General features: G+C 33.3%; 2 protein-coding genes across 2 annotated transcripts in view; one reads left to right on the top strand and one right to left on the bottom strand.

Moving 5' to 3' along the window:
• LOC125050187 (zonadhesin) overlaps positions 1–7291 on the top strand; it is a 44517-nt gene extending 37226 nt beyond the window's left edge. The window contains exons 2-6 of the mRNA XM_047649839.1: positions 738–848; positions 1557–1697; positions 2917–3079; positions 5531–5629; positions 5803–7291. Coding sequence (XP_047505795.1) covers positions 738–848; positions 1557–1697; positions 2917–3079; positions 5531–5629; positions 5803–6044 — 756 coding nt within the window. The 3' untranslated portion in view covers positions 6045–7291. The remainder of the gene's footprint in view (positions 1–737; positions 849–1556; positions 1698–2916; positions 3080–5530; positions 5630–5802) is intronic.
• Positions 1–15226, bottom strand: part of LOC125050186 (elongation factor-like GTPase 1) — a 95095-nt gene extending 79869 nt beyond the window's left edge. The window contains exons 1-9 of the mRNA XM_047649838.1: positions 14702–15226; positions 13693–13932; positions 13276–13456; positions 12221–13100; positions 11575–11648; positions 10992–11147; positions 10374–10491; positions 9334–10049; positions 8310–8423 (exon numbers count right to left, since the gene is read on the bottom strand). Of these exons, the coding sequence (XP_047505794.1) occupies positions 8310–8423; positions 9334–10049; positions 10374–10491; positions 10992–11147; positions 11575–11648; positions 12221–13100; positions 13276–13456; positions 13693–13932; positions 14702–15049 (2827 nt within the window). The 5' untranslated portion in view covers positions 15050–15226. The remainder of the gene's footprint in view (positions 1–8309; positions 8424–9333; positions 10050–10373; positions 10492–10991; positions 11148–11574; positions 11649–12220; positions 13101–13275; positions 13457–13692; positions 13933–14701) is intronic.
• Positions 15227–18462: the final 3236 nt, after the last annotated feature.

Genomic DNA, 18462 nt, shown 5'->3' on the forward strand with positions numbered 1-18462 from the left:
AAAACCAATCTAGGAGTTCAGGCACCTTTCGTTTGAATTCTTCGCGATTTTAACGGATTGAATGGCGCTTATCCGGAGCTGGATATAATCGGTAGTGGGCTGATCGGTTTTAGAGAAAGCATTGTTGGGTGCCTCTCCCGAACATAATTCGCTGTTTTGCTGATTATTTTTTTTGCTTTACCAAAAATTTCTGGTAATTTTATTGTATGCTTATTTTATCTTGTATATATTTTGATTGTATTTTTTAGTTTATATTTTTTGTATCACTTATGTTTACTTCAATTGTTATACATTTTAAATGGAAGATTTTGTAAAATATGCCGTAGATGTAGTACTATGTATGATGTGGTAAACTTTAATAAATAAAAAAAAAAACAAGTATTCCATCGCGTTATATTACTTATACAAAAAAAAATTACCCCGCAGATACGCTTGACTTATGCACGCGTTAGATTCCCGGTAAATCGTAAATATCTTGCGGTCAGATATTATCAGCTGTATGAAGATTCAAATGGATTTCGGGATTGGCTTAATACACCGAATCGTTACTTGCGTAGCTAACGGGAAATGGACGTGCAATTCGAATTGTTTATCTTATATTCTTTTGTTTTTAACTTTATGTAACTTAAAGTTTTATCCAGCAAATTTGTTCGGTTAAAAAGTCACAGAAGATTCAACAGAAGTGACGTAACTGAGTCATTATTTAAGTTCTGTATTAAGTGAAATGTTCGTTTCAGACTGTGCCATTACCAGCCGGCTCGACATCTGTACTGGCGAAACCGACGAAGTACCACTACTATCCTCACAATCAACACATTTATTTGCTGCCTGAATGTGCCATTCAACAGGTAAACTTATTGAAATGCTTCCTGATTTGTCCCAACAGATACATTTGCATTTAGGTCACTTCTGTAAACGAATGTCAATATATACGTACCTATAAATTGCAAGTATAGCGATACTAATACAGTATATTTTATAAATAAAAACTCTTATAACTATTAATTCAGGATAATGATTTTATCGATATACGAATAGGACGAATAATTTTTGGCACGGACTAAAGTGGTTATTTAACATCATTCTAATTAGAAAAAGTATCCACAGAAGAGTAAATACACAAATAAAAGGGGATTATTATTTGAATTTGATAATTGATATCATCATCATATAATCATAAATTGTACGTAATATAAATGTGCAAGTTTTATATAGACTATCTGTTTTAATCTACGTAATATCCTAAACTAATTAAGCTGCAGGCGAAAGGTCTATTTTTTTTTCTAATGTATGTGATGTACCGAGGACGACTAATATTCAAATACATACGTCAAAAAGTTGTGGTCTCAAAATTATTTCATCTATATTCATAAATGGACTACATACTTTTTGATCTCTTAATAAAGAACCATAATCTGTTCATACTGAGGTTTGGGGCAGACACATTTCCGTGTCTGTTTCATTGCAACTAAACAGTCACGATTTGCGCGTAACTATAAGTGTCAAAATCCATCTGAGCGATGTGGGAACGGATATTTAACTTTAAATTGTTATAGGTGTGTAATGCAGTTTATGTTCGTCTGAATTACACTCAACCACTGTGCGCCTGTCCGGCGAGATACCGGGACCCTTGCTCGGCAAGCCTCAACGCCGACGACCTGCATACCACGCGCCTTACCACAGATTCCAAAAAGAAGGTAATTTATCTATGGCTAATGCGATTTGCCCACACGACCAAAGAGGATAAATTGAATTTTATTATGTTCCTTTTTTATTCTTGGCTAGAGAAAATATGTTTGAAAATGGAATAGTCTAACAGAATAGGTGAGTATTTTTTAATTTAATTTTAAATTAATTGCTTTGCAGTTAAAGACGATAAATTAATTAGAGTGCATTTTTAAAACTTGGTTATGAGTTTTTGATACATTTAAAAATAAACTCTGAATCATATCGATATAGTTTTTGTATATTTCTTGACAGTTGAAACGATTTTAATGCAAAAAGCATTAAGACTCAAAAGAATCACATATAAGTCAGGATATCAGTAACCCAATTTCCTTTGTATTCCTTTTACATAACTCACCTAGCCGATCACAACTACTTGCTATAACCTAACGGTTTCCTTCAGAAGCATCGCTTAACATTGTATAAAGTTGACTAACAGTTATAAATGCAGCAGGCATTTGTTGCAACAATTTTTCAACGTCAAATTGATGTTGTGGGATCATGACATCAATTTCACTGTGTTATTATTGGTAAACTGTTTTCTTTCTTACGAGATAGCGGTAGGCCTATCCAGGGCTGTCTCAAAGATTAGCCTAGTTTCAAGAAGTTTACATTTTTCTATAGAACAAGAATATCTATAATAAGACGCTGTTAGATGCATAGGTAAAATACAGTATACAAATTAATGGCTTAAGATTTCTGTTAAGTTATCAGTTTTCCTTATAGGCGTGTAATCAGCGCTGTCTGCGCTGGGATTCGAATCCAGAACATTTTTTTAATAAAATAAAACTTTCATAAGGCTGTCCAAATATCTGATAATATAATAGCGTAACAGAGTCTGTTAGAGCCTAAACATAGCACCTAGTATGTCAAACAAATATGGCTAAAATATGGCTTGCCACGCCCAATTGGTTTTTGGATTAAACAGGACTAATTAGCAATTTAAAAATTGACTGTTTCAATCATGAGCAAGACAAGTTTCAACATAACCATAGTATAACTAGAACAAACAAATTTGCAACAAGTTTGCAAATACAAATGAGAGAGAGAGAGAGACATAATAACTTAATACACGCACTTCACGATAATGCTATAATAATAATAATAATAAGTCATTTAATCATTTAGGTACAGTTTTTACTCTTATGCATGTCAACATATAGTTTCTTAGGTTAACATATATTGTTGCAGTACGCGAAGAAAGCAGTGACATTGGTAAAGACATGTGAAGCTGTTTCTGAGATGAGAGAGTGCCGTGCCCCTCGGGATTGGTCATTACTTGCCTTGCAAAACATAAGGACTGGAAAATCACACTATTTAGTCATATGCCGGTGTCCGGACACTCACATTCTTGGTAAGTCTGCAATATTACTAACGACTTCTTGCGGAATTTTTTGTGAACATCAAAATAAATAAAAATTTATCGCAAAATATATTGCTAAGCTCAAAACACGAAGACGGCTGGACCAATGCGAGTATATTTACTTATTCTTTGACCTCTGGTGGATTTTATGGTGAAATATTTGAAATTTAGTTTTATTTAGCACTTATGTTTTTATTCCGGAATAGCGAACAGTTTCTATGGAGTAGCATAGCACAATGTTCCATTTGTTGGTATGTAGATACTAAAAAGGGAAGATAAGTAAAAAAATATATTAAATCGAAACGAAGTTATGGTACAATTTTTTTCCAGTAGTTTCGAGTTTATTTATAACCTTTCCTCTTCATTATATTAGTAGAGATGTAGTAAGTTATTAGTATAACCCATTCTATTGACAGAAAATATTATGAGGACAACATGCCATCTCTTCCAGGCAATTATTACTTAAATACTATAGGGAAAATGTAAAATAAAATGAATAAATTAGTGGCGCTACAATTTTTTTAGGTTTGAGTCTCAGATTTATGTATCTGTTGCATGATCACTTCTCAAACTAATAGGCAAGTAGGCGATCCGGCCTTGCGAAGGAATAGCTTGAGATGCAAAAAACTTGTTTCGTCGGACAAATAGTTTAATTAATACTTGTATAAGTTCAAATTTGTATAAAATTCCATCACACAATTTTTTATTTGAAATTTAATGTTCAAACATTTTGTGTGCTTGCTAACATAACTATTACGATTTATCTACTACAGGACTATCTAAAATATTGAGACTTTGTATATTTGTAGTTTGCCACGCGTTTATGAAGATGTGATTTTAATGTGTAGTACTTGTTTTAACCAAATAACACTATGTATTTCCATCAACGTCTCACTTAAATAGCATACATATATATTAGGAAGAACGTTATTCCAAAGTACGCATAAACCGTATACTAAAAGATTAAATCCTTGACAAACGTTTAAAAAGGAAATGACGCAGTTATGTTAATAAGTTAACAGTTATTCTATCCAGGTTAAGATTGTAACAGGATGGTAGCTTATAAGCTTATCAAATGAATTTCATTATCGATTACATTCAATTACGCCAGTTGTACTGAAACCTGTATTTACTTGGATTAATTATTCACTACGTACAAATTTGTCCTTTGAATTAATTACTGGACGTATAACGTTTGTAAATCATTTTCGAGAGCAATATAACTGGCCCAAGATCTTGAATTAATTTAAATTACATAGTTTTTTATTGTACTAAAGGTTAAATATTTTTTGCCTTTGGAATTGTTGTATCAAGTAACTAAAGAGTTTATTTATATAAACGAGGCAAACGGGCAGGAGGCTCATCCGGTATTAAGTAATACCGCCGCTCATGGACACTAACACTGCCATGAGGCTCGCTAGTGCGTCGTCGGCCATATAATATTGCATAGTACGCTATATTCCTAAATCGAAATGATTCGGAAATACTTCAGTGGGCAGCTGGTTTTATATTGGTGGTACCCAACAAAAACGGTCTTAAAACGCTCAGCCTTGCGATTCTGTAACTCACACAGCGGTTTTAACAGCGGCGGTCGCGCTCAAATCAGTCGTGAAGCCGTCATTTTATGATTTGGCAGGTGGGAAACGTCAGACGTCGAGGTGCTACGGGTGGAATTTCGTATATTGCCTTAATGTCCGATGATGAAATTCAAAAATCGAATAAAGTAAAATTCATCAAGGAACAGACAATTTAAAAGCTATACCTAAATTATACGCCCTACCTTACTAATAAAGGAAAATTTCTTATTGAAATTTTTTATTGTTTTTAATCTTATTAACATCCATATTTCACTTAATATATTCAAATGCAAAAACAAAATCTTTATTCATTTAGATAAAACAATGTACACTTGTGAACGTCAATAAAGAAATACATATTGAATGCTTCTAATTTTACATTTACTGCCACTTCTCAAATCAAGGGCGTAGAACTTACGAGAAGAACTGGCAATAAAGTCTCCGCCACTCTCTTATGTAGTCTCCAATTAAGGATATAATATGCATTATGCAATTCAGCGCGGTCACGAGTAAGCCCACGTTGCTGATTTTTGGTTCAGCGCCCTTACTCTGTAACTTCCAAAAGCGAAAGCGATACCGATCCCGTTTTATATGAAAATTCGATGTAGTTCTCTCAACATCCGTAGGACTGATGAACCTTAGGATCGCGTACAAAAAATTCTCATTGGAAACGGTATCTCTATTGGAAGTTACAGAGGAAGGGCTCTTGTTCCGTGCATCATAAATGTTAATAATGCATAAATATATGAATACCAATAATTCCAAGAAGCGATACAGATAATTTCTACGATTGAACTAACTATTGAATTCATTTGATATCAGTAATTAGACTATCTGTGGATAAAAATCTAACTTTATTTTACAGAAGGACCTATGTCACACGACCAGCCAACTTACGCTTCTGTGCCTGGCATCAGAGTTTATGGAATGATGTGTGTGCGGCCTAACACTCTCTACCATTCAGGTATGAATATTAATTATTATATATCACGTAATTCTTGTATTTGTCTAGAAACGTAATAATACTTTACCGTGTAGTAAAGTAAATATTCACTATCTCTTCGTATCGATTTCCGGTAAAAAAGAGATTTTTCTCTTCTGGTTTTACTCTTTTTAACCATATCTTCAAATTTACAGGCTTCACAAATAGATTCCCAGGCGGAGTATCAAGTACTCCAAGCACATACAAAGTGGACTATTCTCAACCTCACTCCTACGATAAACCTGTTTACAATCGTTTCCAAACTCACAGTTATCCCGACTCAAATTACTACAACAGGCGAACTCGTTCGTCACGTATGAAACGAGAAACAGAATACCCCCCTTTCCCATGGTACAAAGTTATAGAACTAGCTCGATCATTACATTGGATCAATTAAGAGAAACTATTGTTTAGAAAAGGTATGTTGGGTTCAAAGTAGGCCTTGTATTGTGTAAGTGAATTCCGCCTCATTGAATTCAACGACAACTATAGTTAAGTTAGCTATTCTATCTCAAGAGGGTGACTGTTGTGAATATAATCGACTCTATGCTATTCGAGATAAGATTCAAATTCAGATATTATATACTCCTAGCTCATACAATATCTTCGCTGAAACGAATTGAATGGCTGATGACTTCGAGTGTAATGTTAAAATTAATGGCAGTAAAGGTTTTGCGTTGAAAGCCTTTATTTTAATTGCGCTGAAAATAAGTGAGAATGTTGATTGGTTTAAATAAAATTTTGATAATTAGTAATCTGTATTTTGAAAAACACTCAAGAGTATCTAAGTCTGTGGTCACTTTCATGAGATGGATGTTTAATATCAAAACGCTTTAGCTTTCATGTACCAGTATATAATAGAAATAAGTTAATTACCTTGAGTCTGTGAAATACTCGTTCATTCTGCATTTAATAGTTATTATAAAAGTAATACTCTTAATGTAAATGGAGTTGAAACACACATATTTTACGTTTTGCTCGTAAAAACATTCTTGTATTAAAAATTAATTAAAATAATTTTTTAATTAACTTAACTAACAAGAATGTTTTTGGCGCCATTTTGCCGATCGTTGCTATTGAAGAAAATCGTACATTTAAATTTATTTATTCAAATTTTGAATGTGCTACAAAACTCCATTGACGGCCACACATTATAATTATTCAAATTTCGAAGGCGCTTATTTTGAAATTCGAATCCCGAATGACAGCTTAAAACGTTTAACATACTCCTGCAAATATTTGTATGAACATTCTTAGTATTGGCATGTTTTATGCAAATAATTTTGGCGTATTTTATACTTTGTCAAACACAAGGTAGAATATCAATATCGTTTATAAAAAAATCTTCTGTAAAGATAAAATGTGTGTTTAAGCTCCATATAAGTATTTGCCAGAATGTTAGAAATACTGCGCAAGTAGATTAATTTAGTATCAAGATTGCCAAGCAGACAACTGATTATTTTAAGATATTAAAATGTACACAAAACAATGTGATAAGTGTTCAGTGCATTTCTATATAATTCGATGCATTTATAGAAAATTAAGATAGATATAATATTATTTATATTAATCGTATTATACTGTAAATAGTAGAGATAATTGCAATATTTGTAATTACAGACAAATAAATTTGTAACAAAATAAGATGTTTTTAATTATTTAATTTAAAAAAATGTTTTCTCTACCCTACTGTAGGTAGAAAAAACTTTACATTCGAAAATGAAAGACACCGGTTGCATTAGTACCAAATAAAGAGATCATTAATAATATTGAAAGAGTAGTAAGTAGCCAATTGATTATCATCATAAATAATGATTTTATCATACATTTCTTAACATATTTTAAAAATATTTGCTACTTTTATCCTCTATTACGCTTGGGAAATACGAAGGACGCTACAACCTTTTAGGTCTTACCCTCAGATTTCTGTATCTGTTCCGTGATCAATTCTAATAGGCGAGTAGGTGATAAACCTTTTGTGCCTGGGTCGACTTTTTGGGTCTAAGGAATCGTCTCTTCACGATGATTTCCTTATTGTACGAGCGAGTGTTAAATGGGCACACAGGGTTGGGTTTTAAATGTCGTCGCACGAATTTGATGATACTAATTATTATATAGATTTTGCTAGAACAGTGTGTGAACAGTCTTACAGTGCAAAATTTCCGTTACTTTTTTATTTTTTTTTATTTTCACGTAAATGTGCGTTATTTTATTTGCATTTTTTTGAAACTTGGCTTTACATACATACTAGACACTGATTTCTCGCGATAATTTTCAGATTTATTGTGATTTATAGATTTTTTGTAAACTTTAATTTTTTGTAAATACTTAGACGCGTTTCCGGCAGCAAAAATCACCGGAGGTGATCTGTGGAGGCGTTCCAATGAAGGACCCTCGAGACTCCTGTATAATTAGTATCATCAAATTCGTGCGACGACATTTAAAACTATTACCGGGCACACAGAAAGTCCTTTGGTGCACAGCCGGGGATGAGAGTCGCACGCTAAAGCCACTAGGCCAACACTGCTATACTATGCGCTTCGGAAACCATTAGTTTTTTTTATATTAACAGTGTTATCATATAATAAAAACATTTCCATACACTATAACTAGTTCACAAGTTAAATATGTTTAATTCGTTTAAAATTGTATATTAACTTACCTAATACTTTCTGGTCGACAACGATGTCACAGGAATACATTGCCGCCATTAGTCTTTGAGGCTGCAATTGGAACGCGCGTCGACATCCCTCCTTGACAGCTGACATAATTTGACCTATACATGGAAGATGAACTATCACATACTTGCATATTATAAATCTTAATTTATATAAATTACGTGTCACGTTGTTTATCCGCTATGGACTCCTAAACTACCGAACCAATCAAATTTGTACACCGTGTGCGGTTTGATCTAACTTAAAAGATAGGATAGCTTACATCTCATTTTATACCCGCAATATTATTTTATTGCAAATTTTGTTTATAATTTGATAGTCACAATTGTAACAGATGGCGCTGTGTTGAAGTACCAACGTTTCACATAAGCTACAATTTAATGGCATAACCACTACCGTTTCCCTTGAATAGTTTACTACTATGTAATATAACAAAAACCTTAGCCACAGCAACGCTTGGCCGGTCTGCTAGTTATTTATAAATCATCTAAAGTCACCCAACAGCTTTTAAATGTACGCGATAAACTGAAAAGAACTAACAGTAGCCTGATTTCTAAAGAAAATTTATTGAAAAATAACTATTATTATTGTAGAGGTCCCCAAGAAATCTATACGTGCGAAGCTGCAGATGGCATAAATAAAATGCATTTTATATCGAAGACGTCGCACAGGAAGATTAAAATGAATATTTAAAAAACGAATTAAGTCCGTGTCGCTTGTTGATTGGTCTAGACGCGTTGACCAATCACAGTCAAGCGAAACCCAAAAGGTTTTTTATTATTGTTTTAAATTTAACCTTTTCTTTCACCTTAAAAACTACCAGAATAATAACCATAGATTGTAAATTTGATATGAATTGGATTCTATAGAATAGTTTGAAGCAAATTAAAATTTCAAGTGTTAACAAATATACGATACAATTGTTATAAATTAAAGATATTTTTAAATTCATTAAACCTCAATTTCATTATTTTAATTGTCGTCATACAAAATTTAAGAATAACTTACCCGATAAGGGTCCAAACGAATGTGTCTCATCGTTTTCGCTTTTATCCAAAGTCCATTCTTCAACACAGAAAGCGACACCCATCATAGGTTCCTCGCACAAAGGCCCAGCCAATGTTGCCATTTGGAAGCCATTAACAAAACTGCCTTCATATTCAAACCGTGAATCCTCTTTCAGAATTTTCTCATGATGTAAATATTTCGTACTGTAATCCCCAGTTTGGTTCAGAAGCAAATTTGGTCCACAATTTCTAGGCCCGACAGACCATATTTGTTTAACGATATCTTGCCACTCCGGTCCGAGTTTTGTACAGATATTTTCTAGTTCCGTTATAAATGCTTCTATCAGCTTCAGCATTCTATCAGATAGATGAGACTTTCCATTGATTTGTAGATCTGTGAATTTTGTTTCTATTTTCTCGTTGGATATTCCATGCAAATACTTTATGTGCTGTGAGATCGCTTTTAGTAAGTCTGATGAACGGTCCAATAATTCTGTTATTTCATTGGGAAGAGGTCTCGCTCTGATTTTAATTCTACTCTGCTTGTTATTTGTGTAGATGGTTACAACCGGATCTTGCTCGGTATCGTTTCCTTTGTCTATGTTCTGAGAATCGATTTCTTCATTCGCCATGTCCATTTTTGGCGGTTCGATTATTGTTTCCTTGAATGGTACTATGGGCTCCGATACAGTTAATGGGATTTTTGCATATAGATTCCTGCAAAAATAGTAGTGTGGATGAAATTTAATTGCTATACGTTCTGATTAATTTAACATTTTATTCAAGCTTAGGGAATTTCATAATATATTCTTTCAATTTGATAATTGTTTTACTGAGATATGGCAACACATTTCGTTTTACTTATAATTTTGTAAAGATATAATGCTGTATGATGGTGAGAAGCAACTGAGTTACAACCATGATACTGAACCTATTTTGATGATATTTTTGATTTCAGATTGTTTAGTTTCACAAGTGCCCCGATAGATGGCGTTATACTTCAAAATTGTTATTTTCCGAATTAAAAATAATTGATCTTACTTCAGGTCTTCAAGACATCTTTGCAAATGAACCTCACCAGCTGTGACAAGCACATGTTCACCTGTCTCTTGAAGCAGAACTTGGACACAGGAGTCCGACTGGTTTAGTAGCCGCAGACCTGGAATGTTACTTTCATTGGTGTTACTCGGTCAGAGAGTCAATATTGCAGCCATACATATTTTCGAAACGAGAAGAACTTTAAGAGCATTAATAAAATATTTATTTAACCGACTTCAAAAAAACCTTAAATGTAGGTAATCTATTCAACATGTAATAGCAAAGTCAAGGTTATCAAAAGGCTAGGTTTATAGGTCGTAGGTTCGATCCCCGGCTGTGCTTACTAATGGACTTTCTTTCTATGTGCACATTTAATATTCACTCGAACGGCGAAGGAAAACATCGTGAGGAAACCGGCTTGCTCTAGACCCAAAAAGTCGACGGCGTGTGTTAGACACAGGAGGCTGATCATCTACTTGCCTATTAGATTGACAAATGATCATGAAACAGATACAGAAATATGAGGCCCAGACCTAAAAAGGTTGTAGCGCCACTGATTAAAATTTTTTTTAAAGGTGATTTGGAGTCAATATTTTTTTTTATTTTAACAACTGTACTTACCTTTGACCAACTGCGGTAGCTGTGAGGGGTAAGTAGGTTCAACAGCTACTCTTAGTATCGGCACAGCCGCGTACTGAATTTCACTGAAGGGCGGACAGGCCAGACTACTACTCAAGATGGCAGTTTTTAATATGTGATCTTCTAACCCTCCAATACCTAAAAATTTATATGAATATATAATCTAGAAATACAAATTTTCATTACCAAAAAGAATGTACTGTTAAATGAAAATCTAATATATAAAATTCTCGTGTCACAATGTTCGTTCCCATACTGCTCCGAAACGGCTCGACCGATTCTTATGAATTTTTTTATGCATTTTCAGTAAGTCTGAGAATCGGCTACTATCTATCTCTCAATCCCCTAAGTGACAAGGGGTGTCCACCCCAAAAAAATTGTTATTTTTTAGATACATTTTTATTTTTTATTATGTGGCATTAAAAAATACATACAACCCTAAATTTTCACCCTTCTACGATCAACCCCTTTTTATTATTGAACTAAAAAAATTTTCGTAGAAATAATATACATGGCAAAACGACGTTTGCCGGGTCAGCTAGTATATTTATAAAAGCTTTCTTACCAATTATATTACCACTGACTGCCTCATCAATTTCTTCTAGTTCTCTTCCCATAAGAATATAAAGCGATTTTATCCTGAAATCAATCATACTTTTTAAAATCCAATATTTATGAAATTGTTATATGCAGAAATGCTTTTTTTTTTACTGATAATTGAATTATGTACATGATGCAAAATTTAAAAAATTAATATTTAAATCAAATTTAATTGTTTTGAAATTAACTGCAATGACTTGTGTGTCATTTGAATATCAAAACCCCAGTAGTTTAAACCAAGTCAACAAACATAATATATTAGGTAATTTTTAAGGACATTGACCCATTGACTTTTCATCCGAGAAGACAATTTGACGACTCATTGGTCTAGTGGTTAGTACGCCTGACTGCGAATTCATGGGTCCCGGGTTCGATCCCCGGCTGAGACGAACATCGATGTGATGAGCATTTGGTGTTGTGCTTAGGTCTTGGGTGATTAAATATGTATTTATATGTCTATCTATCTATAATATGTATGTATATCCCTTGCCTAGTACCCATAACACAAGCTTCACCAGCTTAGCATGGGACTAGGTCAATTAGTGTAAATTGTCTTTAAAAAAAAAAAAATTTTAGTGTCAACAAAGTGACTAGAACAGAAAAAAACTTACTCAGCACAAGTAATGTGTTCATCACTTTTCAAATCCTTTAATTTCTTACTAGAATCTACTTTAAAGTCTGCTGTACTAAGTATTTTGGATGGATTATGTTTAGGTCCAAGTACGTATACTTTATCACCCTTCTTTACTTTACCACTAAATATTCTAGCAAAAGCTATAAATGCTGTTTCACTTTGCTCTTCCTTTTCTTCTTTCCCCTTCTCATCTTCTGTACATTTTTCTTCTGGAGAACTGGTCTCCTTAGACATAGGGATTGCCTCAGCTTTATTAGCACTATTCTTTAGTTCTTCACGCATTTGTCTCGCTTTTTCTCTGCGTAATGCCATCTCTTCGGCTGTTAAAGCCTTTGGCTTATTTTCCGGTAAAGAACTACGTTCAACACTAAACATTTTGGATACAAAAATAATTAATGGTCTATTATTACTACTATCACAGGCTAAAAAGTCCTCTTTTAATTTTTTTGTTTCATCTAGATAGGAATTGAAGTCATGTATTCTTGAACACATGAGCTTTTCCACTTTCTCTGGTAATATTTCTTTTGGTGAGGGCAATTTTGAACAGACCATATTAAGAACTGTTTGCGACAGAGGGAGCCACTGCATCATAAGAGATTGAAGTTGAACTCTGGCGTCAGTGTGTCTTAGATCTCTAGTAGTCAATTTTATACCAAGTTTCTCACAAATACCTGGTACTTTTTCCTTATCATTCCTCAATATAACAGTTTCATAAATATTCCACAAATTATCAAAAACAAGTTGTACAAAAAGAGGTTTTTTGGCCTTTTCTTGAGCACCTTTCATAAATCGTTTTGTCTTTGAATTTAAGTAATAATCACCCCAAAGGACTTTCTTTAATAATTCTTCCTTAACACCTGAAAAACATAGTTTTTAATATACCATAGATGCAGGAAGCAAATCCAGATTAAGTTCTTCTGACTCCTATAATTGGTAAATAATTATGTAATCCCAATGATAATAAAGTACATTTAGCATTTTATAGCATAAAATAGATATTAATTGTAAGCTTCATATTTAAAATGTACAAACCTAATTTGTCTGAAAATAGCTTTGCAAATGTATGTGTTGTAAAGCCCCACCCATCAATTGCGCTTGCAAATACAACATTGCCTTGGTCTGGTGAAAAATATAGGTTTGAGTCATCAGCTTCCTCCAATGCAGATGTCCAGTCATAAAAGTTTTGATCGTCTTTAGAAGGCAGGTTGACTTGCTGAAAATTAATGATAAGGAAGCCAACTAAAACATAATTACAGTTTGTGTAGCAAATATTGTTATATTTGACTAAGATTGATATATATTTTACAAAAGGTAGGGTGCACATTATAGATAGGAAAACCCATAGAATCCGATAGAGGCATAAAAACAGGTTGGTGCTCCACCTTTTATCATTTTTAAATATTTCTTTGAAATGGCGATATTATAAAAACATATAAATAAATATCATACCTGCTTATCTATAGTATTTTCTTCATTTTCTAACACTTCAGATGCAAACAGCTCTCCCGTGACCGCATTTACTTGTTCCAAAACTTGTGTTATGTGCACATAGGCATCAAGTGCCGTCATTCTCATTTCCACTATAAGCCTATCAATCTTGTTAAGCACAAGAACAGGCTTTATATTTTCAGAATAAGCTTGTTTCAGTACTAGCCTTGTTTGGGGACAGACACCTTCAACAACATCCACCTGAAATTTACACAAACAATTAAAAGTATTATGCAATTTATATGAAAGTGGTTCTTTTTCATTTTAACTTATTTTCCTGGACTCCCAGTTAAACTAGTGTGGTGTTCAACCAAAGTAGTTTTATCATGATGTTATATGCCTAACTCTTGAGTAATTAACATAGATTATCTGACACAAAAAACTTTTGAACTCGAAACAGCACTTGAGATTAATGCATTTAACCAAAATACTAGGATTCTGAACTATTGCCTCTTTACCAAATTCAACATATGACTGCAAAACTTGGAAATTTGAAAAAGTGAGAAATGGAGTTGAGTCTGCTCAATTTAATAAATTAGATAAGATATGTCACACAAAAACAATTAAAGCCTTGAGATATCTACAAAGGCTGAAATGAACAGGCCACAAACGTAGGCTTACTAACCTGAGGTAGTATAAAGGCAACTATGGAAGGGCCATTAAGAAATATGAGGTAGATGGAGACCACTGAATCATTGGGGGGACAAAGTCAAAAGACTAGCTGGCCCAAAATGGAGGCAAATTTCACACAACTACGTCGGTGCCAAATAAGATAAGAAGTAAGACAGAATTTATAAAGTAATGTTAATTCAAGTAGGATCAAATTTATTATTATCATTAGATTAATATAGTAACAGTCAAGTTAGAAAATAACTTATATGAAAAGGTTAGAGTATTCAGATCTTTTGTTTTATGGATTTTCTTTATTTATTATACTGAATTAAAAATGCAATATGTGATGGTTACTTACTACAACAATTGCGCCGTCACATAATCGGACTGCTGTGGATACTTCACTTGAAAAATCGATGTGTCCTGGTGAATCTATTAAATTTACAAGATATTCATTGCTATCCAATGCATGATAGAGAGCAATACTGCTGCATTTCATAGTGATACCACGTTCTTGTTCATCAGGCCTACTATCCATATAACGAAGCTTACCGGACATTCTCTGAGATATAATACCATTGCTGGATATCAATGAATCAGCTAGTGTTGTTTTCCCATGGTCCACGTGTGCTACAATACATATATTCCGAATATTTGAAGGTTTGTTTTGAAGCTCTAACAACTTCTTTGAATCAACAAGCCGCATGTTGAGATAAGTTCGTAAAAATTCACGTGCGAGACTTTAAACTAATTAAGCAATGTTCTATTAGTAATTTGACACTCAAAATACTTTAACTGGTACAATAATCTTCTAAATAAAAATTGCACAACGTGAGCGAAACATATATTTTGAAATATTTGACTTGTAAGTGTGTAGAATGTTGATTAGTCAAGTTTCGAAATTCAATGTTTCATAACATGAGTCAGTTGTCATTGTCAAATGTCAGTTTGTCCCTACGTTTAGAAATGTGTCGCAAGGGCTGCACGTATGAATTATAAATGTGAAATGTTACAATAGATGGCGTTGGCAATTTCACAGTATTTTTCAAATGGTAATATAACTAGGAATAATAATAGTGGTAAGGTACACGCGTCATTTTCTTCTTGATTAAAGTATCCTTTGTACTAGTTAACTTTTTATGTATACGGAAAATACAAAGTTTTACCTAAAACTGAAATAAAAAGGAAACTTAATGGAAATGAAACTGGATTATTACAATTTTAGGTGATTATCCATTTTGTCCGTAGAGTAAGTTACTTAATACCTTGAAAACGCCCGCGTCGGATTAAGGACCCATTCTCATTATTCATTTAGAAGGAAACTTCGTTGGATACGCTATAATTTATTTACTTAGGTGCACTTACTATATAGTTTAGTTTTAGTGGTTTAGCCTTTGAAGTTAGGACATTAGTTCTAGCCAAATTTAAATATGACGTAGTATGCAATATGATCCCTATTTTGTGTAGTACGGTAATTACGTAAAACATTTTTTGAAGAGTAAATTATTGAGTACTTTTACGAATTAAAATAAATATGTATAATAGGTGCTGCAATCTTAATATATAAAACTTAATTTTTTGGTTATTGTCTTAATAATGTACCTAGTGAACTTAATATTTATTTTGTACTACTTTCATAAAATCATAAATCAGGTAATCTGTAGCACGACATTCAATGACTGTTAAGGCTGTACGAAATTCGCTGGGTCAGATAGCACATATTATAAAATTTTACTAAACTGTGATTAATTTTAATTATATTAAATGATTCTTTAACCGTCTTGAAGAAAGACCCAAAGGAGGAGGTTTACAATTTCACGTGTATTTTGTTATGTAACTAAAGGTACCTTTAAGCAAAATTAACATACGTTCAGACGGTAAAAGAAAAATATTGTTGGATATATGTGTTAGTTGACCACCTATTTTCCTATAAATTATATGACGCCCAACATACATACGATATAAATACGAAGTTTCTACAATCACCCACTAAACTGATAACTTCCATCTATAAGCAGCGAGCTTCTCATCAGAATAGCTTGTATGTAAATAGGGTACTTAACCTACTAAAATTCTCAAACACAGCTATTAATTTTAATTCTAGATCAAGTTCACAGTAAAGGTGAATATAACCTTGTCTCGGTCATGAAGCTCAACTTTTTATTTGACGTAATAATATTCTGTAGATCAGTGTTGGCCTAGTGGTTTCAACATGCGACTCTCACCCCTGAGGTCGTAGAGTTGATCTCCTTCATGTCATTCTGTCCGGCATGTGTACATTTGACACTCGCTCAGACGGTGAAGAAATGAAACGAATTGCCTTAGACTCAAAAAGTCTACAGCGTGTGTCAGGTTCTGAAGGCTGATCCCCTTTTTGTCTATTAAGAAAAATAAATCACGACACATACAGAAATATGATGCCCAGACCTAAAAGATCTAAGAGCTACTAGTTTTTTTTAAATAATATGCTGTACCATAGTAAAACTCTTAGAGAAACACCAAATCATCAGTTGTTTATATTTTTAGACGCTAATATAATTGTTTTACAAAGATAGATTAAAGAATAATAGCACATCAATAATTTAAAAAAACTAGACAAGTTTGATATATAATAAAAAACAAATTTTACATGATGTAACATTATGTAGATGAACCGAGTATTCATCAATATTTGTACAGAAGATGTATGTATTCTTATACGAAAGTCAAATTGGCAAGTCATATTTTTTACAGTTTTTTTTTACTCAGGTGCCACCGTTATTTGTATTTATTAACCTTTTTGTACATTATTTAGCTTTATCATCATCATTATGAATCTATTAATTGTCAGAAAAATCTAATTATATTCTAAAAGAATACCCAGCAATAAAGAAATCAAGCCATAATATATTCCTTTGTTACGGAGAAAGAAAGGCGCCTTATTAGTAAGCGGCGTTCAATGATGCTGTTTCAGTTTAAAGTTTTCTCGGTATTCAGGCTAAGTTTTCTTTTTATTCAATGTACAACAGTATCGAGCCCGTAGCCTCTACGATGCATCATTACGAAGTTTTGCGCCACTCTTTTCTTGCTGCATGAATATTCATTGGAACGTCGTTAATGTCGGCTACTTGAGTTTGGGTTCCCCGAGTCCCTCTTAACTGTACTCAACAGAAAAAGCGTAATTTTGCAGGGCTCGACGTAACCTTGACTCAAACTTCATTAACTATGCTAAATGTTGTAATTAAAAAATGGAATCTCGGCTCGATCGCAGCCTTTTTGGAGCGTTGTTTTTAACAATATGGCTATAAATCTTGTTGAACAAACTTTTACATCGCAGCGATAAAACTACATTATCAAGAACTAGAAGGCGGTAAATAAACAAGTGGAAGGGGAAGCAATTTTTCCACGGAATACCATTATTCTTACCACGTCTGGCGCGCAATTAGTTCGGGCGTTGAGTTCTTTGTATGGTGAGTTTCAATTATAAGCAACGATTAGAACACACTTTCAAATTCCTTTTTCATTGTTATTTATTGATGTTGATAAATATTTTATAGTCTTACTAGCGGACCCGATAGGCTTTGTCCGGCACATAGGTCTTAAATAAAAAACAAACACACGCACAGAAGATTTGTATACTGAGTTATAATATGTATTTCGCATAATTCGTACAGTCTGGGAATTATTGTGTCGTAAGGCAACATATTTTGGGTTGGGATTACAAACTTCCAACCATAATATGTGAAATAGACATAAAAATGTGTCTGTTTGTATTTTAGCGTAATAAATCCTTATCACCAAAAATTAACTCACATTTAAAACTTTTAGTTTTTGAATTGGTGACATTTAAATGAATTAATTGTAAAACTAAGAATTGTTCGCCGAATGTTCGCTTCAATACCTCAGTCCACCACAACCTTTATCTAACCACTATTGCTGCGGTTTCCTTGATATCGCTTAATGCAGAAGGCGTGTCTAATTTAACATCAAGTGTTTACTAAAAGCTTTTACCTTTTCAATACTATTGAGGATTGAATAAACTGTAACCTAGTTAATCGTGTGATTAGTAATTCCCTTTAGTTGGCATATACGTACGGGACGAACGAGGTTTATTTTAATTAATACGACAGTAAATGTACG

The sequence above is a fragment of the Pieris napi genome, chromosome 6 (genome assembly GCF_905475465.1).
Source record: "Pieris napi chromosome 6, ilPieNapi1.2, whole genome shotgun sequence".
NCBI classification, from domain to species: domain Eukaryota; kingdom Metazoa; phylum Arthropoda; class Insecta; order Lepidoptera; family Pieridae; genus Pieris; species Pieris napi.